General features: G+C 36.0%; 1 protein-coding gene across 6 annotated transcripts in view; it reads left to right on the forward strand.

The window, feature by feature from the left end:
• Window positions 1–26,964, forward strand: part of LAMA2 (laminin subunit alpha 2) — a 335,487-nt gene that overhangs the window by 57,092 nt on the left and 251,431 nt on the right. For all 6 annotated transcript variants that reach the window (XM_038132678.1, XM_038132680.1, XM_038132679.1 and 3 more), the window contains exon 2: window positions 23,970–24,140. In XM_038132678.1, the coding sequence (XP_037988606.1) occupies window positions 23,970–24,140 (171 nt within the window). The remainder of the gene's footprint in view (window positions 1–23,969; window positions 24,141–26,964) is intronic.

The following is a 26,964-nucleotide window of genomic DNA, read 5'->3' on the forward strand; positions in this document are numbered from 1 at the left end:
GGATTTTTACCCACTCTTTTTTTAGGATTAGGTTTTATTAGGATTAGCCATACACTTGTACATAAAGAGTGTGAGACTTGTTAGAGCAATTATTGTTGAATCCCAGAAGGAAATTCTACTATATCTAATATGGTAGTATTTTTCTCATGTAACTTAGGCAAGAATTAGACATCTCCATAGTATGATTCAGCCTGCTTGTATTAGCTACTTAGGAGGTATCTCTTGAGGGGCATAATTTAATTCTGCCTATTGACAGAGCTTAACTGAAAAAGACATAATATTTGTGCAGATATGTCTGTCTTCTGTGGAAATTTAGTTTTGAAAAGTTGGTTTCTGCAGGAAACAAAGAATGAAAATTTGAAAATGGTGTCCTCTTGGATCACTCTGCATCTAGAGATAGGATATTTTAATTTGATTTAGACACAGAGCACTTGAAAAATGGATATTCATCTATTAAAATTATGCTAGAACCGAGAAATTTAAAAAAAATATAATATATATATCATTTGCTTTTTGGCTGTTTGGGAGTCACTTTGATGTTACTTTTTCAGCTGCACAACTGTGTTATGATGGAAAGTGTCACACAGAACTTGCAAAATTGCACTAATTGACGAGTAGTATTGGGCTTATAGGAATAATGAAACAATTATAAGATAAATATATATTTGATTAGGTGGTTCATAGTTCCAATGAGAGAAGGGAGATGGCATCAGTTGAAGAGTTGATTTCTAGTCTCCTTGAACTATGCCTTTCATCAAAATAATGCTAGAGCTTTAGGGAAAAAAAAGGTTGAAGATTGTGTGGGTTGTTGGTTTGTTTAGATTTGCATATTTATAGCGCTGTCTTGACTGACTGGTTTCTGGGTCCCCACAGAGTGCACGCCTGACAAGCTGAACAATAAAGTCTGATTGCTAACAAGGTTGAAGACCTTTGAGAGGCTGCCTAACTGGGAAGAGTGAAGATATAACAAGGCTGTGTAACACCCCTTAACAACTCTGACCACATAATGCATTGCATATTAGCATTACAAATCAGGTCATTCTATGAAAATCTTCAGAACTTTCTATTAATCATAGTATTTTATTGTCAGGGATATAACAGTTTCTATTTTAATGTGTTTAATTTGCAAGATCAAAGCACCAGTTAAATAAATGAAGAGTTGTTTACATCAGATTTTTGTTTCAGGAGAATACCTACCTTTCAGAAATCAATTTTTTTTCTCTCTTCAATTATGGAAATTATGTGTGTCAGCTGCTATAATAGGGTTGTACACTAAGCTTCCACATGAGGTCAAAGATAGATTCCTTTATGAAAGTACTTTTTATTAACAGTGCTAGAGTTCCAATTTTTGTTTGCAACATTTCTTATTGAATTAGAATAATTAGAACAATTTTAGAGTGAAGTTCAGAGAAATTTACATCAGTCTTGCATTATTAGAAATTTAATATTGTGAAAAATCTCTTTGTTAGATACAGAATCAATATTTACATGGGCTTTGATTTCTCAGTGTCTGTCAGTGCAGTTCAAGGAAAGCTTTGAAGAACAAAAAGAGTTAACTTAAAAATAATTTTGATAGTTATGAATCATTTGTAGCTGGCTTTGGATTGCATGATTTGGGACTTAATGAAACTCAGTACACCATTTTCAAGAATGTTTTGTGTATTCTGTGATCATCTCAATGCCTATCAGTTGCATTCAGCAACTGAGGAAGAGCTTTGCTGTAACTTCCCTACAAATCTCCTATAATGTGTAGCTGTAATAATTGTAATTATGGTAGTACGAGCTTTGTTAATTTCAGAGTAAGGTTTCATCTTCCAAGTTTCTGCAGGATATTAAAAATAATATTAAAAATGCTGCAGTTGTTCTGCCTGCCTGATTGTAATGATGAAGGAGACAAAATTGATTCCAGTTCATGGCACGGTGTTCCAGTGTTACTTAGCAGCGCATGTTGGCTGACAGCTGTTCAGGATTATTCCAGGTTTATTAGTCACGAGCAAGATAACAATAACAGCAAATAAGTTTTCAAGTAGTGACTCAGGAATTTCGTCTAAAAGATGTAAGTTTTGTTATATGTGGATGATTTTTAATGTTAAATTAGAAACAGCGTATAGTCATGGACCAAGGTATCTGGGTAAATACATGTGCATTCATGCACATACCAAAATGTCTTTTAGGCTGTATCACATGGGGGTGAGGAAAAATCAGAATTCACTAAGGCAAACAAGCAGGAGAAATATTTTTCTGACATGTAAGTTCTCAGCCTAGATGGAAGTGAAAAGCAATTGCTTTGTGTTATTCCTTACCATATCTATCACAGAAGAATTTTATTTGGTCAATAATTTGTATATTAGAGTTAGGCTTCATGTTGCAATTTCAGAGATGTTTTCAGAAACTTGGAGAATAACAAGGCACCATCTCTTTTCTGTTTTGAATATGAGTGTTTCTGCTAGAAGGTCACAGACGAAGTCAGAACTGCTATGGTTCTGATGGAGTCTTTGTATGTTTGCAGGAACTGAAAGAGAAATGTTGTTGAGTAAGAGCTGGTTCTGCTCCATTGTTTAAAGAAAGAAAATCAAGCCTCTTTGCCTGGAGGATACTCCAAAGCCAGATCTCATGCTATGCATTTTGAAGGGGCTAATAGTGATATGTTCATAAAATGTAGAAAAAACCCCACATCTCATGACTTAATAAAATTGTACTAGGTTTTCTTTTTTTATTAACTTTTTTTTTTTTGGTAGGAAGGTGATATTTTTGTACTGCTTGAAGTTGAGAAACGCCTATTTAGTTTTCTGCAAGACCACATCTGTTCTTGCTCATTTTACATCCTTCTTGAATAGCTTATTCTTCTGCCACTAAATTGTTCTCTTATTAGCCAAGTCTAGAAATCCTAAGGCATAAAATGTCTCCTCCTTAAGAATAACTTTAACTAACTTCATTATCCATTTTAATGACAATCTACTCTCTAAATCTGTTTTACTTATTTAAAGGTCTTCACCCTTGTCACTTGCGCATGGGAATGTTTGAAAAGACCTTAAGTGGGAAAAATAATCTTTGAATTTTTTTTACGTTTTACTCACCTTCCATTCCCACGCCCCTTTTGTATTCTTCCAAAGTAATTTTATCTTTTTAATCCCTTGACTTAGCCAGATTTTATATGATTAGTCTGTATCTGGTAGCTATTCTGTATATAAATGAAGAAAAGTTTTTTTGTGCCATGTCCAGTTCACCATTCAAGTCTCTTCAAATGTTTTGCACTACTGCCTTTGAGCAAGAAAAAAGTCTCACAAGGAACCAAAATAATGTTCTGCAGCTTTTAGACCTTCAGTTTTAACTGAATTCCTATTGATGTGGTTGGCTATTGTGAAGATGTCTTCCACAGAATGGAAGGAAGCTGGAGATTTTTGCGTAGAGGGGTTACAGGCAGACTGCAGAGCGTTATTTGGAACCAGTAACTTTGTATTAAACTAGAATTGCATCTCAGTTTTAAGGGTGGTCTTTCCTTGCTCAATTTTTACAAAAAAACTCCATAAATTGAAGTCTGTAGTCACAGCAAGGAACAGGGAAGAGTGCAAGGCTACACTACTTGGGTGGTAGTGCCAGCCACCCATCTGAGGTAAATGACATGCCACTTCTGGCAGCCAATGTGTTTGTAAACTGAAAGTCTTCTGGCATGGAGGAATTTCTAAAGAGTGTGCTTAAGCATAGATGGGAGTGTGCCAGGCAGCTGAATTGTTGTGCTGGTGGAATTGCGCCTGAGGAAGGCCAAATTTAATTCAGTAGTTTCTCAAGTTTTGAGCTTTTACCCTCTAAAGATCTGGTGGCTGCCTTTTTTAGCAATAACTGCCCACAGTGGGTCTGTGACTATATGTGTTTGAGACTATATAAATAAACAAATGGAGGTGGAAATCACCTGTGGCTCCATAGTTGGCCTGATGTGCCTGTAACAGGGTGCAATTACAGAAAGAGATGACCCTACCCCTTCCTGTGGATTTCCCACAAGAGTTTCTCCTCATTTCTTTCATGTGGTTGTTACAGATTTTGTGGTCGTATTGTGAGTTAGGTCACTGTTCTTATCAGATACTAATTTTTTCTTCAGGTGAAGTGCAATTCCAGCTTAATGTGCAGCCAAATGATTTCCACAGTTACAAAAGTATGGTAAAAATGTGTGGATACAGGCAGAAGGGGAATCTGCAATTTTCAGAGGCAGGACATGCTCAAGATTGATTTAAGGCAGCTGTGAAACTGGGAAAACCTGAGGAGAAACATGAAACGTGCAAAATAAAAGATCACCGAGAGACAAAGCTGCCACTTTCCTTTTTCTCAGTTAAGTGAAATATTACTGATGTTCACATAAAGCTGACCATTTTGTTCATGATGGGTATAGGCTACATAATAAGGGAGAGTCTTGGAAACCATGGTATAAAACAGTAATCCTGAAATAAAGTCTTTTGAAGCAAGGAAATACGTTATTTGAAACAAGATGTTTTGAAAAATCACTTAAACTTCAGTCAGTAAGTAAATACTCTAGCATCTCTTTCTAAGAAGAAACAGAAAGAAGAGGTTTCCATATTATTTTGTATTCTTTCTGATGATCACAGAAGGTCATCTGCTTAGGAGATACACTGGTAATTTCTCAAACAGAAAAAAAAACCAAAACAACCTTCCCAAAAGAGCAGGAGAATTGAAGTCCAAATGATCCAAATGTATGATCTGTATGAAAGAGGTATGAATTGATGGATCTTCATGCATTTGTTTTATGCCATGTTTACTAAAAATAGGTCATTAAAAATAGCTAAAGATAGAATTAAAAATAATCTAAAAATAGCAGGTGGATCTGGAGGGATTTTTCTGTTGGTTTTGGATTGTTGTTGTTTGGTTGGTTTTTTTTAACCTAAGCCTTTTTTGAATACTTCCCCTTTAATTTTCTATTTTCTCTATCATATGTTAACCATAGAAATATTGGTGGGAAAGTCCTACTGGAATCTAACCTTCTGTGATTCAAAAACCATAATATGATCTGCACAAAATTAGTTTATTAGAATAGAATGCTGTTCAAGTAATACAGTTTTAGCTGTGACTTTTTCTAGCCAAATGTTAAAAGCCAGCCCATGACAGATATTTCACAGCCTTTCTAGAAACCTATTCCAGGGCTATTCTTCTCAGAGCAGTTTTTCTTGGCCTCCAGTTTGAACATCTCAAAACAAAATCTGTGGCCTTTGCCCCTTCTTGTGTTCTTGTGGCTTAGCATATTCATGACTCCTTGTGTACCTCAGAGTCTGGTTTTCCTGATGTCTTCTGCTAAATATTTGTTTTCTTTTTTCTTAATCTTGGGAGGATCTTTCTCTTCTAACTTTAATGCAAATGTTTGTCTTTGACATCTTTCAAGTCATAAGGAGTTCACATTTACTTCGCATAAGTACCACAGACTCTAATATATTGTCATCCTAGGCTGGCTTTGAATCTGGAGTTTTTACCAGATATGCTGGTCTATACTGTTATTAACAACACTGTTTCAAATTAGCAGTGTTATTTATAATTATGTATATTTGAATATGGATATATCTACATTAACTACTCTCTATTAGTATGCATTAGCTGTATTTTATATAACTAATTTCTGATACAAATGCTATGTTGTTTCCTATTAACAGACATAGCATAGTATTCTAATTACATACTGATGAAGGTCTCAAAATTTTCACATAGCTTGTCTGAAGTTCATTTCAAGAGGATTCTCAGTAGCTTCTGAAATAAATTACATCACAGTAGTTTTTCAGTGCCTTTCTGTAACTCATTATCTTAATATATCATCCATGCTTTGGCATTGATTTGATTTTTATTTCCGTTCTTGACACATCCACATACATGAAATAAAGTGGCAGCAGATAGTGTCTTTAAGGAGAAGGTTTTGGGATTTACCACTTTGCTGAAAAGAATTTACTTCATTAGGAGGAAAAAATTACTTCTATATTCAGAAAACATCCCAGATATTCTTTACCTCTGTGACATGATTGCTTATGTCAGCAAAATGTACAGAACCACATAATAAGAGTGTCAATAAAGAAGTCAGCAGAGCAGTGAGGACTAGCCAAGGCCATTACAAGAAGATTCACTAATTATGCCCTCAGTGTGTGCCTTGCAAAAGCACGATAACTTGCAGAAATAAAAAAAAAAAGTATGAATGCTCCAATAGTAGTTGGACTAGGCAGTTCTGATCAAATGAAGAAATTGATGTATGTTTGTCTTTGACTTCATCTGACTTCTGGTAGCTGGCATCAGAAGATTTTTGTCGCCAAGAGACAAAGAATTCAGACTCTGCCTAAGAATTCTACCAATTTTAAACAAGGCCCAGTTAAGACACAGTACCTGAATTCTGACCCATAATAGCTAACTTCTGACCCGTTCTTCCAACTTAAAATGTGTACTTCATTAGACTGTGCAAAAATAAAAATCATCAAAGTTCATTATTTTCTTCACGTTTCTGTTTCAGCTGAATTTGGTTTCAGTTGCATATCCTTCAGGTTTCTGGATGTCCATATATACACAATCTGAATTCCTTGTGGAATTTTTCTTTAACTCACGGATAAGGTAACTTACACAAAGTGATATTTTTCATATTTTTTCATATTTTTAGATAGCTACTCACAAAGGTTATTGCTTCTCTGCCATGTAAGAGACATTTAAAAATGGACAGCAGAACCTACATATTCTTAGTGGATTTAATGTTAGATTTACTTATGTAGAATTAAATAAATATCTGATACACCATATTGCTACTTAACTGTGTTGAGTAAACCTGGAGTTATCAGTATTGCATTCAGTTGGTCTGTCAGCTTCTGTCATCTGATACTTGGAGGTAATAAGTTTATTAGATTGACTCTGTTAAGTACCTGATGCTTTCCCCAGCACACACAGAGCATTGCTATATCAAAATAGGTTGTGGAACTATATATGTAGATTTAAGTTGGTTCAGTGTTGATAGGTGAAAAGAGACCTTAGTCCCTGGTGCTTAACAGAAAAGATGTGTGAAAGATTGCAGAACTATGCAAGAGTTTCACATTGGTTTTCATTGCTGTCTTAATTTATTAGCTTAATTATTAATTATCATTAATTTTTCATTGCTGTCTTAACAGTTTTTACTGAAATTTTCTAGTCTTTATTTTTTCTGCACTCATTGCCATGATGTCTTGAGTGTCTATTGAACTGTGTAACTGCTGGAGTGGGAATTTCCCCACAAAGGGAATTCAAGAGAATTCTAAAGTATCTAATAAATTATTCTGTAGATGTTAAAGTTCCTTTACAAAAGGAGTCAGAATCAGTATTATCTTTTTCCAATGTTAGTGCTTGAGACACACAGAGAGGATTTCCTATGTTTAAAAGAAGAGGAAGGACATTGTCAGATTTTAATGTTTGAACATTATGTTTAAATAAATGGTTAATGAGAAGGATCTTGGGGTGGCCTACCCTTATTTACTTATGTGTGTATAGATATGTGTATTTGTTCTTCCCTAAACAAGTAAGTTGTGTGTTTCTAGAAAGAAAGGTGCCCTTTGACCTCCCTTAATCTCCTATGTCAAAAAAGGTACATTTTTTGTCCTGTTTATTAGAAATAATAAAATATATGCTTAGATGTTGCAACCTCAGGATAAAAAAGTATATATGTAAATATACATATATATATATATTTTTTTTTTTTACCTCTACACTTTTTCTTCCAACATAATTTCCATCTTTTATAAAACAGGGCAGATATTATCTCCATTTTGCAGATGTGGAGAAAGGTTTAATGTGGGTCTCAGAATAAATCAGTGGTAGAGTTTGAAGCAGAACTTTGATATTTTGCCTTCCAGACATTACTGTGATTGATTCATATGTATATACTTCATGGCAGAGGAATTTTTAAAAGCTATTTCCATTTCTTTTAACTTAAACCTCACAAAAGTGACAGAAATGGAGAGAAGCAAATCCCATCCTTTATGGAGTGCCACATGAAAGAAATTCATGGGTTTTGTTTTTGTCTTTGTTTACAAGCACAATGCTCTAATGGGGAAAAAAATGTTATGCTCTTAAAAGCAGGCTTATAGTAAAAATGGAAATGAATAAAACAGTAACATGGAAATTGTGTGAGAAAACCATATATGAAGTTTTTGCTGTTACATTACCAGTGCCTTGTGTTATCTACACCAGTTGGTTATGAGTTTTTCCAATTAAAACCAATGGATCTTTTTGACCTGAAAGAACACCCCTCAGTTTAGCTAACTTCAGAGCCTCTTTCTCTAGGTATTGGCAGATCAGAGGTTTGTCTTACAGATTTTTGGTTCACATGTATTATTTATATCTCTTCATAATTACATATTCACATTTTCATAAATAATTCTGCTTGCCAAAATTTCCCTTCTCATAAATGGTTGTTTTATTTTATATTTTTGTGCCTGTGGTTTTTCTAGTCCATGGGAAAGCCATCTGGTCATTCAGATATGTAATTTTTTAGAACCAAAAGACTGAGAACACAGTAGTTTGTAGCATTTAAAAAGAGAGAAGGTGCAATTATCATGGGGAAAAGAATTCCCATATTGGTATATAGTCTGGTAAGAACTGAACAAAAACTTAGGGAAGTGATGCTTGAGACTAAATTCCAGAGGAATTTGTTTTAAAACAGACTGTTCCAGTTCTACTTCCCATCCAATTGCAGAGTGATTCTATCACAAGAAGCTGCCCTCGGCCATTGGAATCCCTGTGGGAAGGATTTTCAAAATATACTACTAGGAACTTGTATGGTTGTCAACTTCTTTAGTAACACTGTTTTGGAAGTTACTTTATGTGTAGCCTCATCAGTTTAACAATCATCTAAAATCAGAGTATTAAAGCTAAATTGCACTGTACACAATCAGTGTCATGAATGTGCATATAAAGTGGGAATTCCGATGCCCTTCCTTATCTATTTCAAGGAGAATGTTATAAATAAAATCTCATAGAGGTGCCTGAGGAGAGGGACCCATACTTAAAAAAAAAATTAGCCTTGGCTTTTTAATACCAGGTCTTCCTTAAATGAGAGATTAAGGTTCTTGCAGGACTGTCTTTGGAGACTTGTCACTCTGCAGGAACTACACTATTTTTCCTTCAGACTACTCCATTAGGTTTCTTTCAGATGAGAGTTCAAGAGCTCAAATTTAACCTGTGTATAGAGATTATAACCCCATATGGTACAGTACAATTGCTTGTTGGAGATCAACTGTGTGATAAAAATAGTCAGTAGAATCCAATTAAAATAGGGAAGAAGGATTAGAATGCATATTGATTAAAAGAACACTAAGATGATAAAATAGTAACATATTACATGTTTTTGTCAAGGCTTGGAGCAAGATGAATCAAGTATGAGCATCCCACAAGAATCAGCAGAAAATGGAATTGTGCTGCGTGACAGCAGGAGTACTTTTATTTGGTCTCAACTGCATTGACAGTACAATTGAACCATTATTTAAGAAAGGATAAAGACCTGCAATATCATTTTACAGAAAGAAAACCACTACCACAGAAAACCCATTTACCAACCCATGGCGCTATGTCTCTCAGATATTGATTATATGAGAGGTGGGCATGGAGTTGAGTAGAAATCTGTGAGGAATATTTGTGAATAGTTCTAATTTGAGTTGAGTAGTTGGCTAAAGATGACCCTAGGGGTTCTTTTGTAATATGAAGAGTTAATTGAAGTGTGTATTTCTGTTATCTTTCCAATAACTGGATAGCTTCTCTGTTTCTAATGAAAGAAAATTTCCTGTCACAGGATATTAAACTGATCTCCATTGTCTTCCAAATTTAATTTCTTCAAAAAATGGTGAAAAACTTATCAATAAGGACACATTTAGGCATGCTGTAAGATTTAAATGGTGGAACATATGGTGCTTCTCCCTAGTGTTATTCAAAGCCTCCCTGGTTCCTGCTGGTGTGCTGCCTGAGAACTCTAGTAAATTTCAAGTGGCTTTGCTTTGGTCCTAGTCTAGGAGCACCTGAATGCACTGCAAAGATGACAAGATTATGGTTAATATATTTGGAGTAGAAAAAGATATATTTTATCCTAGGTCATGTTTAGTGGAATTGCCGGCTGCCTTAAAGGAATAGTTATATGGAAAGACACTAAGTAGATATAAGGATCAGTACTTGAATTTTGCACTTAGAACACAGACTGCTTGAAAATGGTTACTTCACATCCAACCCAACTTTTAAGATTGCCTATGTAATGCCAGCATGGGAAACATGTAAAGTGTAGATTAAAATAAGAATATACTTATTATTTCTCCCCTTTAATTACCTTCTAAGGCTCCTATGTTTGTGATAAGGGTCCCATACTGAAAATATTTCAAACATGAATCTTTCAGAGACAATTGATTTATATATTCTTTTCAGAATCTTTTTTCAGCTCCTTTATGTGACACTCAAAAAATGCAGAGTCTAATTAATAATTATATGTAATGTTAGATTTCATGAAGGTTCAAAGACAGTACTTGTATTATTAGTTTATCCTAGAAGAATGAAGAGACTTGGTACTGATTGCTAACTTTTTTTAGAAATTTCGGTCTGAAGATTTATGATAGAAATGTAAAAGAAGTTCTCTTAGACTCAAAATTAGTTATGGGATTTTAAGGAGAGGGTACACTGTTAGTGGATAACAAAAGCTGAGATATGTTAGTAGATGCAACTGCACTAGTTAGAGAAAAATATATAAGAATCAATATTCTTTCTTTATTAGGAAATACAAACAAAACTTTAGATTTAAAACTTTCAAATGAAGAGATGTGTCTTCAGGCATTTTGTTCTTTGCTGATTCTACAGTGGCCATTGCACAGTTGGAAGCCCTTTCTGCAGAAAATTACTCTGAAGGAAATTCTCGGTCTCTCCCACTGTGCCTGTAGAAATGATACCACATCTATCTTGCAATTTTTTTTTTTTTTTGACATTGGGGCGATGACTTCTGTTGTCCTTCAAAAGGAGCCTTTTTTTTTTCCCCCCAGGGTGTAAGGAGAAGATTACAGTCTTTGTGTTCTTAGTAACCAGAGTTTTGTGTTCCCACCCAAATTTATTGTGTAAAAGTTTCCAATCATCTTTCCTCTCTTTGGGAGCAGCCTTTGACTTGCCTCTTTACGAGTTTTCTCTGTTACACAACTTCTTGTCTCTCACTGCTGAATGTGCTTATTGATGTTCTGTTTTCAGCCCAAAATCCCTCTGTGCTCTACTGCTCCCACTTCACTTCTTGCCTTTCTTACTCTGTGCCCTGTTGTGAGAAATACAGTGCATGTGTCACTGCTCACACTCTTGGATTGTGTAGTCCTCTCCTTGTCTTCCTGCTTCTCCTCTTCAAGTGTTGTGGGTTTCAAAAGCAGAAGAGGTGCCAAAATTGGTGGTCTCTTGATCAGCCGTTCCTTTTCATTTAGGCCTTAGATACATCTGCTGAGTATTCTTTTATCCTTTTTCCTTATAAAAGTGTATCTCATTTCTTCCTTTCAGGAACTTCCTGATTTTAACCCTTGCTCTCTTGGCAATGTCTGTGTTTATCCCCTTGTTCTATTTGTCTGTAAAAGGAGCTTCTCCTGCTCTACCATCTGCTCCAGCTCATATATCAAAATCCCCCCAGTTTTACATGAAAGGAGTGCTGCATTTCATTGCTACCTATCTGCAGTATTAGGTTTCCTTCCTATTTCAGCTCTCAGTACCTATTCTAAATGTTTCCCTTTTTCTGGATTTTCACTGATCAAGAAATAATTCTCTTCAATTCTGTATCTTAGTAACTAGACTCCATGGAAAGGATAATCAAGTGTATCACTGTTACTTGGAAAGCATTAGTAGGAGCCTTTATCATCCAGCTCTGGTGGTTGTGAATTTATACAAGTACAAGCAGTTAAACCTGTCACTCTTCTAACCTGTCTGGTTCTGAGTTTTTGGGCCTCTCTTTCCCTTCCTCTTTTCCAGGCCAACTGATTCAGAGAACACTTAGGTTTTAGAATTGAATATTACAGCCGATGATCCCAGATATGCTTGTGAGTGTTATTGACTTGCTAAGTCTGCACAGACCTTAACATTGCAAATGTATGTTTTGTATGGAAGCCTATCAGATGTGTCCTGTCAATACTACTGCTAGGAGTCTCATTGTGTAACGTGGAACTTTCAGGGGACACTTTTTCAGTGTGTTTCAGGGGACACTTGTTGCAGAATCAAAAAGTGTTGAAGATCTCCATGAATGGAGCAGTCTCTTGCCTGAATGACTGAAAGCAACTTCTGTTAATTAGAAAAAGCTGTGTAAAAAGCTGCTGCTATGCATAAATGTGGGGAACACAAAAACTGTGAGGGGAAGAGGGCATTTTGCTAGCTTTCTGAACAGTGAGAACAGCCAAAGGAAAACCCAAGAGATGTGCATTTGATTCATACTTCTGAAAAAGAAACAGTTAGTTTCCAGCTGAGAGTCCATTGCTAAAACCTTTGGTTATGCAAATAAATGTCATATTAGTGACAGTAGTACCACTGAAACTTGTTAAAATCCTATTGGAAGACCTGAAGAATTCCTTTCCTTGATGTGTCATCCCATGCATCTTTAAAGCAATGTGCAGGGATTCATCTGCATGCAGTTCTGACTGATTTTAATGGAATGTAAAGATGTGACATCTGTGATGACTCTGAGTGTACTTTTATAAGGAAGCTTTAACAGAGAAGTATTAAGAAATACTGATATAATTCAATTTTCATGAATGGTAAAGTAAGTATGTGTAGGGATGTTCAAGCTGGCTTATATTCTAAGCCAGATGTCTTTGGCAGTTGCAAGCAGAAATTATATACCAGGTTGCACATTTTCTGTCTAATTCTAAACCATGGTATGTTGTTACTGGTTTGCTGACAACCATCTGCTCAGACCTCATTTAATTTTTCCATTCAGTCACAGTTCAAGTAAGGGGACCAAAATATATGGAAGGCAGGGAAATTATCTCATGGAGATAATATTATTAAATATTTTTTCTCACTAAATATATATTAAAATGTGTTGAAATAATGCACATATTCTGTTCTCTTTATGAAATAGGAAGAATTTTAAATTTACTACTGTGGCTACATATACAGATGCACTGTCTATTGTATTTTCATATCTGTATATATATAATTTACAAATATATGAATACAATACTATAGCTCTTACATGTATTTAGGAGCCGTTTTGTAGCAAAGTCTCTGGTGAACAAATTTAGGTGACACACAAGAACTGTTTCAATGTACTAAAACAAAAGAATACTGTAAAACTGACAAAGAGTGTTCACAATATTCTTTCGTATTCTCATATGTAACTGGACATTTCTTGATTCAATGCATAGTTGTAGTATTACTACACAAATATACAATTTAATTTTTCAATTTATTGTGCTGTTTTTGTTATTTGCAGTATTTCTGTTATTCAGCTAATTCATGCCTCAGAATATCTGTGTGGAAATGAAACAGGCAACCTGTACTATGAAAAGCTGGGAGTCTAAGACATGAAAAATATATTTTGCATTTTTCCTTGATACTGAATCACTGAAGGCCTTGATCTTGCTAATTTTGCTTTACATGAATTGGAATTGAACAGATCAAAGGTGTGTGTCCTTACAGTATAATCTAAGAAGGGCAGATTAGTTCTCATTTAAACAGGATATTGTGTAGCATGAGTTTAAGTAACACATACACGTAAAATGGTAAATGAGAATGTAGCTAAAGTTATGGTTTAAGGATTGGTTTTTTTGGAGGACAGTTTGTGATTAGCCAACCTGATAGACTTCTGTAAAGAGGTAACAGACTTGGTAGATGAAAGGAGAAGAGTGGATGTTATTTATCTTTAGTATCTTTCGCTTTATTAAGGCTTTTGATGCTGTCTCAGTAACATCCTCAATGAAAAGCTGATTAAATACAGGTCAGATAAGTGGACAGCAAGGTAGATTAAAAACTGAATGGGTGGGTCTGAGTGGCTGTATCAGTGGCACAAAGTTCACCTGGAGGCAGGTCATTAGTGATCACTAGGCAGGCACTAGCAGTCAATACTGGGGCCTGTACTGTGTCACATCTTGACATGGATGATGGGGCAGAGTGTTCTCTTGGGAGGTTTGCAGGCAATATAGAATTGAACAGACTGGTTGATATGCCAGAAGGCTGTGCCAGAAGGGCATTGGCAGGCTGGAGAAACAGACTGACCTTAGCAGAAGGAAGTGCGAAGTCCGACATGTGGGGAGGGACAGCCCCATGCACCAGTACGGTCTGGGGCCAAATGGCCAGAAAACACCCAGGAGGACCTGGGTGTCCTGGTGGGCAAGCTGAGCATGAGCCAGCAATGTGGCAAAAAACCGCCAAACAAATGGGATACATTAGTTAGGTTGTCCACAGCAGAATGAGGGAGGTGATCATTCCCTGTCAGCTCAGCAGTAATGAGAACACACCAGAAGAAGTGGATCCTCTTCTGGGCTTCTCAATATAAGAGAGACTTGGACATGTTGGAACAAGTCCGGGAAATGGCTGGGAAGATGATTAAGGAATTGGAGTGTCTGTCTATAAGTAGAGGCTGAGAGGGCCAGGGTTACTTAGTTTTGAAACGTGTCAAGGAGATTTTTATCAGCATGTGTATCAATATGTGTCAGGAGGTGATGCAGAAGACATATCCAGACTTTTTTTCAGTGGTACCCAGTGGCAGGACAAAAGGTTATGGACACAAACCAGTATACAGGAAATGCCATTTAAACAGAAGAGAACAATTTTTTTACTGTAACTGTAGTCAAACAATGGACTATATTGCCCAGAAGGGCTGTGGAGTCTGCATTCTTAGGGATGCTAAAAACTCTGCTCCACAGTCCTGGACAACCTGCTCCCATGACACTCCTTGAGCAGGGTTTGAGCTAGATATGAGGTCCCTTTCAGCCTCAGTGATTCTCTAATCCTCTGAAGACAGTTCTTAAGAACTTTGCATAGAAATTGCTAATTGGTGATTTCACATTTTTACCAGAATATGTTGAAAATTTATAATCATTATCAGTATGTACTTGTAAAGCATTACAGCAGAATAGTGAGAAGTAAATCAGTTCAAAGAATGAAAATTGAACTTCATGTTTATTCAAGCTCATCAGTTGAAACACTTCAAACTATTTTAATCTGGATCCTCAGGGTAAATGTAAGTGCACAGAATCTCTTACATATGGTAAGATCAGTTTTTCCCTTTGCTCTTTGGTTTCATAAAGTTGACTCAGTTTGGATCTTTTTTGTCAGTTAGATGATAGTGAATAGATGGATGACTTTTATTAGCCCCCATAACATGCCTTTTATTACCTCTGGTGCAAGAACACAGTATACATTTCAGTCTTTTTGTTTAAGTTGACAGTGTTGGGCACTCAAGGGCGCAGTAACTAATTCTGACTTTTCTGTGTGGTTTCAATGGACATTGATTTTGAAGTTATTGCAAAAATAGTCGTATTCTTCATATTGTTTAGTGTCTGAGACAACGCATAGCAGAGCCTTTTTTCATAAAGCAAGAAATTTGTCATGACAAAAGTCATCAGTAAATTGCATCTGGAGGCTCTGATTTTCCCAGGCTCTATCTTACCTTTGAGAAATTCTGATTTAATTTTCTCAATTTTTCATGCTTATATTTTTTCTTTTTTCCTCCAGTGATGGGATAGACAAATCACACAGGTCTGCATCTTGCTCTCTGTTTGCAAATGAGAGAAGTGCATGAGTATGTCTTCTTAGTATGGAAACCCTGGTATTCAGTCATGGGGATGGAATAAAAATGGATATTTTTAGCCATGTCCTGCAGTTTGGGGAAGTTGTAAATTGGTGTGTGCTATCTAAGAGCAGAAGACACGTGATTTGGGAAAATTCCTGTTTACAGAAAACTGTTGTCTCTCAGAGGTTGTTTTACTTTTTCTTGTTAGGCCTGCTTGGCTGCCCAGAACCGTACTACAGCATTGCAAAGGTTTTAATGAAGATCATGTGGTCATTAAAAAATAAAAGGAAATAACTATAAAGAGTGCACTGCTGCTTGCTTCTTCATGCATAGTGTACCCTTTCTACAGATAAGGTATTTGTACAACTGGGATTTTGCCCTTCAAAATTTTTGTCAGAATACAGACTGAATACATTTGAAAATCGGTGGGTGTCTGACTCAGGCTGGGCATGTAAATACCTTTGAAAATGAGATTTCCATTAAGTCTTTGTGCTTTGGATTTTTGATTCAGTGGGAGTTCTGCCACAGATGTCAAGGAGACGGGATTTCATCTTCACCTGTGTTTTTCCTGTTCTCCTTTGCAAAACAGCCTTTTGTGACAGGTCTGGGAAAAAAGGAAATTCGTTACAAAGCAAGGAGGATGCTTATATATTTAATACAATAGAATATTGGGGTAAGCCAGCAGTGATTTTTTTTACTCAGTCTCCAACCTCTAAAACTCAAAACTGACAGAGTTTGGCTGTTAAAACAAGCAAAGTCCCTACAGATTTTCAATGCTGTGAGCTGTGGAGAGGCAAAGTAATATTACTAGATAATCGATAAACTCTCTTTCACTATGTAAGGAGTATAGTTAGATTTGCTATCAGGCCTCTTCAGGTTAGTGTTTCATACTCAGTTTTTTTTGTGTAGAAGATAAATATGCAGGAGGCTGTATGTAGTGTTGCTTAGAAAGAATAGAGAAAATCACCTCTAAGTAAAAGCAAGCCATCTCCACCACCAAACATCAAAAACTACTTTTCCACTTCCTTTGGAAGGAAAAAAGGCTGACTGCTGAACGGTACTGTAATGCACAGTGATTTGGGGCAACTGACATAAATGGGTACAGAAACATTTGTTTTCCATTTTGTTTTCCTCTGGACAAATGATCCTGGTGTCAATTTTTGCTTTTTTCAGTCTGCATGCTCTGTTGTGTCTGGACAGCTATTTCTTCAAATTGGGTTTATTTTCCAGTTGTATAAAAGTATTCATCTACATTGTGGATAGAGTGCATTAAGTTACTCCCTGTCGTGCACAGCTGGAAGCAATTCAGTGCTGCAACATTTTGTTTTGTTTTGTCCCAGTTTTTTCTCCCCACTGTGTTCCCACAGCCTAGCATAGCTCTGCGCTGCAGCAGACAACTCTCTCTTTTTCCAGTGACACTTCTTAGAACATCGGAAATTGACATATTCTCTTTTGTCTTTTTAGTACAAATTCAGTGGCAAACAGCTCTGCTTGACTCCATGAACATTTCAAAGTGCTCTTTAGACTAGGAAGATTGGCTTGAAAAGTTAGACATATTTAGGCAGGATGTTTTATTTGCTTCTTTGAAGAGACTAGATATTTTGAGAAGATTGAAGGAAGTATGCACAGCCAAATACTGGTCTGTTTAGAAGAGAGAAGAGGAATATGCAGGTCTTAACAGAGCTTTCTTTGAAGGAGAAAAACATTTTCTCTGTTCTAATGCTTTAATAAGACACAAAGAAATCCCAGAGCTGGTAAACCAAAGTTTGTTTTCTATCTTGGAAGTACTTTAAAAAAACTATTAAAAATCAGTACTGATTTTTTTTTTAAATTAACATTTTGCTTGTATGTGCAGGCACCACAATTATTTATATTAATTTTACCCATGGTAAAATGAGATGCTGATCTTATTGCTTTGTAATCAAACCACAATATAGACATTAAATAATAGTGAATGCAAATTTTGGTGTGCCAATAATCTTCTGTAAAAAAGAAGGATTACAGGCTCTATGAGTGTCTTTGCAGTGGTCTTTCTTTCAATTTTCTTCCCTCTTCCAGTCTCCCCCACTCAGAGAGTTCCTTCCTTCATCTCTGCTGCTGTCTTCCATCTCCTATCAATCACCTATGGTGATTCCTTCTTCTGCTCCTTCCTTTGTGCAGTAGTAGAAGTCTAACAGAGATTATAATCTTGGTCTTGTTTCCTTGCTTGTGCTTCCATTGGAGTTCTGGAGTGTAATTCTAGTGAGACTTACGCCACCAGTTGCTCTGTAGGTGTGGGATGGTGATGTGATTGAAACAGGATTTACAATTTCCCATGAGTTATATGAAGGGAAGGAAAGAAAGAGGTGTCAGAACTGGTGAGCAGTAGGAACACTAATGTGCAAGGTAATTATTTTGTTTACATTCATACCTGTTTCCTGTAGCCCTCCTTTGCTGTAGCTGCTTCTTGACACATTTAAAAAGTAGGTTACCCCAGTGACTATCCCCACTTCATAATGAACCTGTAATCACCATTCAGCAGCTGGAGATGCAGTTAATATCTTTGATTTCCCTTTAGAGTCCCTCCATCCTCTCTCAGCTAGGGAAATCAACTCAGTGGTCTCTGAAGGTCAATCAAACAGTGCTGTTCCAGAAGGTAGTGAGAGTGTGAATGAGATTGAATTCAGCAGCTGACAGGCTTTATGAAAATGTCTTGTACCTGCTACTTGTATAGCTCATCTGCTTCTACTGATCTCCACTATTGCAATAAAGCATGTGGAAAATCTGTTAGTTTGGCAGAGGAGTAGGTAATAGGGCATGACAAAATGAGGCAGGGTGCCAGGCATCAGATTGGTAGGTTTTATTCCACCGATACGCATGGAGTTTATACAAGCTGAAGGTTGGTGGGAACTCATGAAAGGGAGATAAGAGAAAACACATTAAGCTAGGCCGTTATTTCCCTTTATGCAGTGAAAATAAGGAAAGCATAAGAAAATTAATTAGGTATTCTGCTTTGCAGAAAACTGCAAGGAAATTGCCAGGCTCAAAAGAATGTTCTATAGAGGATCTACAGAACGAGATCTATTTCACAGAATAAGTAGCCATTGAGAAAACCTCTCTGGGTGCATGGTAATAATGGGAAGTAGTATAGGGAACCATGGCTGGTGAAAGAATTGAATACTGGCAAAAGTATTATAGTTTTGTTAGCAATACTACACAAAATTAAGATTATAATTTCTCTTTCATTTTGGATGAACCTTGATGTTGGGATGTATATGCTACCAGCCTTAGTAAGAAAAAAACTACAGATACCCATCAGCAGCAATATTGAGGAAGAATGTGAAGGAGTACAGGGATGTCTCCCTTGGTAAAACCCTGCATCAGCTAGTGATTTAGGGATGCTCTGAACTGGTAACTGAACACAAGCCATTCATGTTTAACAGCTCTGGATGAACCCTTGTTCTGTGTATTAATCTAATTGGGTTTTTTTCCATTCTTGCCTTTGGAATAAAAACATTTTATTAAATAACTTACTTATCTGTTCTAGAATTTAATTGCTATCATGCTGAAAAGCAGTTTCATTTATAAACAGGAAAAATGTCCCAGTCAGTGAAAAAAACTCCTGTCTGAAAATTTGACTCAGCACCTTCAATTTGTGGCAGAAGGATAACTAAACTGACCACACTCTCTGCAAAGATTTACTTACTAAAGCCATTTGTGATTTTGTATGCTATTACTTCATTTTATACATCTCCCAATCTGTTTGTTTTCCAGCAAAAAACTCATAGGCTATTCATATGCACATTAAGAAGTTGTTCCACAGCTGTGGCACAGCTTGTCACACTTTACCTATTTTTTTAACTCTACCATGTCCTTTTGGAGATGAGAGGTAACAGATACCATACAACAGTGTTAGTGTTGCCAGTACAGATGGATTTATGCAATAATGTAATGAAATTTTGTTTCTATTCCTCAAGCTAATATTCTCATTGAAATATCAATAATAAGTCTTTCAAGACTGATAATAGCTGGTACAGAAGCAATCATATTTTCCCCCTGTGTATCAATGTCCATTATTTGATTTCATATGCCATTTTATTACCTAGACAAACCATTCTGTGGAATTTTTCTACCATTCTACGGTCTATGTTTATTTTAATTTTTGTGAATAATTTTTCTAATCAACAAGCAGTCTTCTTAATTTTTTATCGTCTTTTCTAAGTTTCTTGTGTTGCTGTTGGAACAGAATAGTATTCAGCAAACTTTGCTATGGTTTTCCACTGCTATTCTCCATTTTTTAATTCTGGCCCCATGAGAGGTCATCCCTTCATGTGTTATGATGGCTTGCTTCCTTTAATGGCCTTTGTGGAATCTTATAAAAGTCTGTTTACTAGTCTTAATGTGTTGAACTCACTAAATCACTGACATGCTTGGCAATGTCTCCAGAAAATTTTAGTATTAATAAAAGATGACTTTTGAGGCATCTGTAAAAAAAACCACAGATCCCAAGGAGTCCATATTTTTATCTTTAAGATAGGTATCTAGATGTGCTTTGATCCAGGGCCTGTTACAAAAAAAAAAGATAATGTATTTAGTACCTTGATACTACACCTACTTAACTAGAGCAGTGGCAGTGTAGAACTTGTGTACATAGGGGTTTGCAGGCAAGAAAATCCTGCTGATTTGCTGCTTTTCCTTTTTACATTTTTTTTCTAGAGCTGTTTCTGTTGAAAATGTATGCTAAACCTATCATCAGTAATTCTCTAAATTCTCTAATGACTTGAGCAGCATGCTTGGTTACCTGTTCGTTGTACACCACTTTAAATAATTTGATGAATTTCTGTATTATTTGCCTTTCCTAGTTTATTCACCTGTCAACACTAAACAAACTTTCTATTGGGTTTCCATGCACTAAAATCTTCATGGAATATGTTCCATGCTTAAAAACCAAAGTGTTGAGCAGAAAAATGACCATTTCACAGGGGAGAATCTGATACTCTTTCTCTTCGCACAGCAGCAGTTCTTTGAAAACCAGGAATTGAACCCGGTTTGCTGAAGCCACTACGTAATTAAAAGCCAATATTTTCTCCCTGTCTCCTTCATGCAATTTCAAAAAAAAATTGTTATTTCTTAACAGATAGAAATTATTGCTAATATGATTTATGCCAGTGACACAAAGGAGAGAAAAGACTGATGTAGCTGGCAGTTCAAGGGAGAATTTTTCTGCTTGCACTTGAGCTACACAAAGTAGAGATGATGTGTTTGTGGCTCAGAGGCATTTTATCCATTTTTTTCACTAGAGCAAAGGTTTACAAAGTCATTTGGCAATAAAGAAAGGAAAAGTCTTCATAATAATTTTAGCAGGTCATATTTTTGGAAGTGTTTGATGGGAGGATGCCCATAGAATTCAAGGTGGGATTGATAACAAAAGACTTTAAAATTTATTATTATTGGGAAATTGAATTGAAGATGTGCTAAACTAGTACACCAGGTTTAAAACATTTTTTGTGTATGATTATTGTAATGAAAAACAATGCAAAAAGAAATTACTTGTGCTATCTAGAGATCTCTTGACTTTTTTTCCTGTGAGTTTATGATTGGAAGATGAATTTTTAACATGTGAGTCTCAGAAAATGTGACCAGATATGTTAGCACCATAAACATACACATTTTTATTTCATATTCAAAAGGCTTAGCTAAAATTTTCAAGAAAATTGGTTTCATCTTCTGTATTGCTAGAATGTCATGCCTCTGTAGGGAAAAAATATATATCTATATGTAATTGCTAGAAAGCAATATGAATAATATTGCTTCCTCCCTACTACCAGGCTTGCCCATCAAATGTTCTTTGAAAGCAAAGCCTTCTTTTCAGCTGTACAAAGAAATATTATAGAGTCATAGAATATCTTGAGTTGGAAGGGACTCATAAGGCCTATTGAGCCCAGCCCCTTGGTCCTTGGAAATAAAGATTTTCAAAAAAAGTTCAAATTTGTAGTTGGTAATATTGCTTGTTAAAACCCCAGGGTTGAGGAATTAATCAGTAGCAAAGGTGAATGCTGCCTGTAATGTGCATCTTTTGCTCTCTGCCTGTCACTTTGAGCCTGTGGGGAATTCAGTGTGGAGCACCTCTGTGAGGTGCTGGCATCTTCATGTGGGCTCTTCAGTGAAACACCCAATACTTGTTTTGCTGCATGTGTTTGTACTGCTTATGGATAAGGCTCTTTTGGTAGCTTTACTGTGAGGTGCTCTGCACATTAAAGAGGTGACCCAAGGGTAAAGTTATGTTCTAATGAACGGGTTTCTTAAGTACTCTTCATTTATTTACGTATCTTACATTTACAGTTTGTGTTAAAAATTAGAATAATGGTATGATTTGTGATAGACATAGAATAGGTATTATTTCTATAACTGTGTGTATCTGGAGACTTTTTGGTTGCTCTCTTTCAGCTCTTTCTTGAAGGAATTACTCTCCTGGTGCCATGTATTGCAATTCTTTGCATGTAGGATCATTCTGTCCTTTGTACGAGGTTCACTTTTGAGGGCTTAAAATACTTAGCTCTGAACCAAATGCCAGACTCTTTGTTAACACTAAATGATTACTGGCTTCTGGACTATTAACTCTGTACAGCCTAAAAAGAGAATAATGAGGCTGTCAGTCAACATAGGAAGTTCCACAGCTATTAATTCGTCTTCTCTGTTAATACTTATACAGATTTTTACCATGTGGCCCCCTCACAGAAGGCAGAAAATACCACTGAATGAAGCAAATAAAAATACAAGAACAACTGTATAGATTTTAAAATGTGATGAAAATGAGCTTTAATCTATACAGAAGGAGCAGGTTACATGATCAATAAAATCTCAAGTATTGATTGACTGCACAAATTGGACGGGCTAGTAACTAAGTGGCTCTCTTGCTCAAGCAGTATATTTACACATGGTTTTAAAGTGACCGTGAGAGTCACTAACTGACAATGTCAAAGGACAGCTGTACCATGTCCAGCCAAGCTTGGTAATTAAATGGCACACAGGTTAATTGCAGAGACAAGCAGGAGACTGGTGTTAAAGGACTGAAAGGAGTCGGTTGAAGAGAAGGAGAAGGACAAAAAGAAATGCTGTTATAAAGGGAATTCAATAATGACCGATTCAGTTTTTATTAAAACCTTATTTTAAGGTTATAATAGTATAATAGGGTTGGAAGCGGAATGAATTGCAAAAAAGTGACTTTTGGGCCACTTGAAATTGTTGTAAAATGAATCTAAAAGTGATCCCAAGAGTCCATACATCAGCCGATTTTTTTTTTGTTGGTTGGTTGGTTTGGGTTCGGCTTTTTTGATTTAACCTGTAGCCATGGCAAATTTGCTTTTGAAGATACAAAACTGGTTGATTTAATGAGAGGGATACTAATATATATGTTTAACACATACTATCAGTTTGTCTCTGTGGATCAATTTTATTACGGCTCAAAGGTTTTGATCAGTACTTAGTGGGAAGAAGAGTAACCCACCCTAATGAATGTTCTTCATATGTTTTATAATCTTTATAGCTTACTGCTACGTATAACTTTGCTCAGCAGAGCACTCAGACGTGCTTAAATGCTGTGCTGAATGAAAATTATAATACATCACTCAGCATGTGCACCTGGAAAAATAGCAACAGCACTACCATAAAAGATATGATGTTGTATTTTCTTCTTGAGGAAAGGGAAACATGACATATGCTATTCATGTTGCTGGATGAATTACCCAGCTGCTGTGATGGCAAAGGTGTCTATGAAGTCCTAAGCAGAACAGTAATACAGTGTAATACAAGTGCTTCAGTCTGTGGGGGAAAAGCTTTTCCATGGAGATATCAACAGAAAAGAAGAATGATAAAGAGTTTTCATAGGTACATTGTGTACAATGTTGTGGTGGCCAATTGTGTAGGAACACAAGGTTTGATTGTGAAACATAAAATTTTATGATGCTTTGTGTGTTTCTGTATTTCCTCCTTTGGCATCCTGCTGTTTTTCATCATATAACCAGAAGGTAACAATTTGAATTTTAGAAGAATGGGGAGAAACCCATCAATATAATGGCTTTTTTCTGATGTCTAAATTCTGGATACACATTAAAGTTGGTTTTTATTTTACTTCCATAGCTGTTGAAAATGAAGGCTTTTTCTTTAATGTTGTAACAGGTGTTACATTCATTTGTGATTATTCTGCTAAATTCACCTTGGTTTTGCCTCTGTTGCTTTTGTTTATGATTTTATTTTATTTTATTTTCAGGACTGTTTCCTGCAGTGCTGAACTTGGCTAGTAATGCTCTCATCACAACCAATGCTACCTGTGGCGAAAAGGGGCGGGAAATGTACTGCAAACTTGTTGAACATGTACCTGGACAGCCTGCAAGGAACCCTCAGTGCCGCATTTGTGATCAAAGGAGCCGAGTTCCACATCGTATGTGTGCCATTTTCATTTTGTTCCTTTAAAAAGATTTTTTTCCAAACAGTGTAGATAGGAAGCGAAACAGTAGTTCACCAGACTGATTACTGTGAAATGAGTGTCTCTTTTTAAATCAGGTTAACCATCTCTTCCAAAGGTATTTAAAAATTTGTATCTGATATGGGCATTCCTCCCACAGAACTTTCTGATTCTTGTACTGAAAAGCAGAGCACTTAAATTCAGATTTTAGAAAAACCTAAGCATCTACAGCTGTTGCTGTTTCTTTTGATATACACTAACCATGAATAAAAAACAGATAACTGACTTTTACCTGCATACCTACTTGTGGAACTTGAGCATTTTGGCCAATCTAAGCAATATCTGAAATTCTAGTAAATTCAGTTTCACTCAGCCAGAAAAAATTAGATAAACTAATGAAGCACTGCTTGGTTTAGTGCTTAGTTTTTAATATTAAAATTGATTTTTGCTAACACTATTTTGTCAAAGATTACCTGGAAGCAAAATCAGTTTTTCAAGTAAGAATTTGTCATCATCTACTTCAGATATGCCTATTTCTGGTAGTTGGGAACATTAGAACTAAGAAAATTTCCTAGTCAAGTCATACAAGTTTAGTTTCATGTAACCTTGTAGTGAAAGACATGAACAGCTTTAACATTGTTAGATTTTCATGGGTATAGTGGCACTGTAGATGGTAGAGGATGTAGGGATACTTAAGACAGCTTTTAATGGAATAGATGAAACACTGGAAGAAGCACAGACACAGAAGCATTAAGACAATTTTTTCCCAATTGTGTTCCAATAAGACTTAGCTCAGATACATTTATATCTCATGACATTTAAGCATGTGCTTAAAACCAAAAAAGAAAAAAAGATTACATTTAATCTGTCTGCTAGTTCTAGACAGGATGAGCTATCTGTGGCTGTAGCTTTCCAGACAGAAGATTGTTTGAGTTCTCCTTAGAAAATTCCTCCCATGGCCACACTTTCTAGTGTGGCTCACTCATTACATTGCTCAAAGCAAAGTGTTTTTCTAATAGCTAATCTGCATCTCCTTGCAGAAATTCATGTTACCTATTTCCTAAATTCAGTTAATACAAGCAATGGATTATTATTCCTTTTTTCCAAAAAAAAGTATTTTAATTAATTGAGGTGTTATGGTATTGCTCTGTCTAGTTTCTACACTAAGCTATCTTTTCTTTTTCCTCATAGATTTTGTCTTCTAGAACTCTAACTGCATGAATTGCAATTCTCTGGATGCTCTTTAGAGACTTTAATATCTGTTAAAGTTCTCCTGAGCTCTTACTAGCACTACACAGAGATCCAGGTTTGCTTCAGAATAATCATATATTCCTGTTCACATGTTTTATTTTGATATTTCCCATTGCTAATGGTGAAACACCGCAGAGAGGACAGTTGGTTGTCCATTGCAAACTTCAGATGCTTTCTTTTCCTGTTCAATTACTCCTCATCTTAAATTTGTGAAGCTATTTTTAATTGTTGCAGTGTAGACTACTTAATTTATCTGAAGACACTTTTTTTTACCTATTTTTTTTCCAGATTGTTTTCCAAGTTTCAATGTCTTCTTTAACCACAGAAAATGCCACCTTCTGAGGAAGCTCATATGATTCTTTAGTAGTAGACACATCCAATTACATTATAGCAGCGTCTTTCACTCAGAGAAGAATTTTATTTTTGGGAGCATTCCGACTGGCAGAGAGACTGTGCAAAAAACTTTCCTATTTTACAGATGGGAATTTAGAGACATATGCACATTACCCAAGTTTTTTTCCCATATGAAGCTTGCTTATTTCAAAAATCAAACCTAAACCACAGATATTGCTATATCTTGTCTATGATGTCAGGCAGGGTGCACTAAAATATGTGTATACACACAGACATATATGTGTGTATATAAAGAAACCCCATCTGAATGATTTATATTTATGTTTCCCCTTGTTCCTACTCTCTTCCAGACTTGAGTCAGTCCAGCTTCATAATATCTGGTCTTTTGTGGCAATCATGTCTCATTTTAAGGTCTTCACATGTTCATTTGGCAAAGGAAAGTGCCTTGTTTAAACAGAGATGGCTTGTTAATAGGAGAACCATGTAATATAACCAGACTTTAAATGATCTCCCAGGAATGTGTGAGTCTGGAGTGCCTCCCCTTAATTACTGTAGTAGGGAATCAACACAAATTCCCTGGTTAATCACATGTGAGTCCAAATTAAAGTGCACAGTTTGATGGGCTCACTCTCTAAGTTCTCCCTCTTGCCATTCATCAGGGATCTTGGTCCTTGAACTGCATTCGCAATCCAGTCCTTTTTACAAATATTGTATTTTCCCCCTTATATTTTAAATAAGCTAAACATGCCAGCAATTAATCAATTTTCAAATTAATTATGACTTAACTTTCATAGTGGCAATTGCAGTTAATTGTTGATTCATCTGCCAGTCCTCCTTCAGATGATTTAGGTTTATATCAATTTCATCTGGAGAGACTTGATCAAAATTTCCAATTAGACAACTTATGTCACAATCACCAAAAATCACTGAATTTGATTTACAGCTGATTTTTGCTGCCACTCATTTAAAGCCAAGATTTGAGAAAATGATCAGAGCTATGGGAACTGGCAGCATGTAAAGCGTGTGGTCTGCTCTGCTTTTCTTTTCAATATAAAGGTAAAGCTACCTATAGCTTTATCAGTTGCAGTACCAGAATTCTAACTTGCAAATGTTGCTGTCCACTAATACCATTAAATAATATTTAAGTGAAATTTTTGGCATTTTCAATATTAAGCATTTGTGCCTGCACTCACTC

This window comes from Motacilla alba, chromosome 3, assembly GCF_015832195.1.
Source record: "Motacilla alba alba isolate MOTALB_02 chromosome 3, Motacilla_alba_V1.0_pri, whole genome shotgun sequence".
NCBI lineage: Eukaryota > Metazoa > Chordata > Aves > Passeriformes > Motacillidae > Motacilla > Motacilla alba.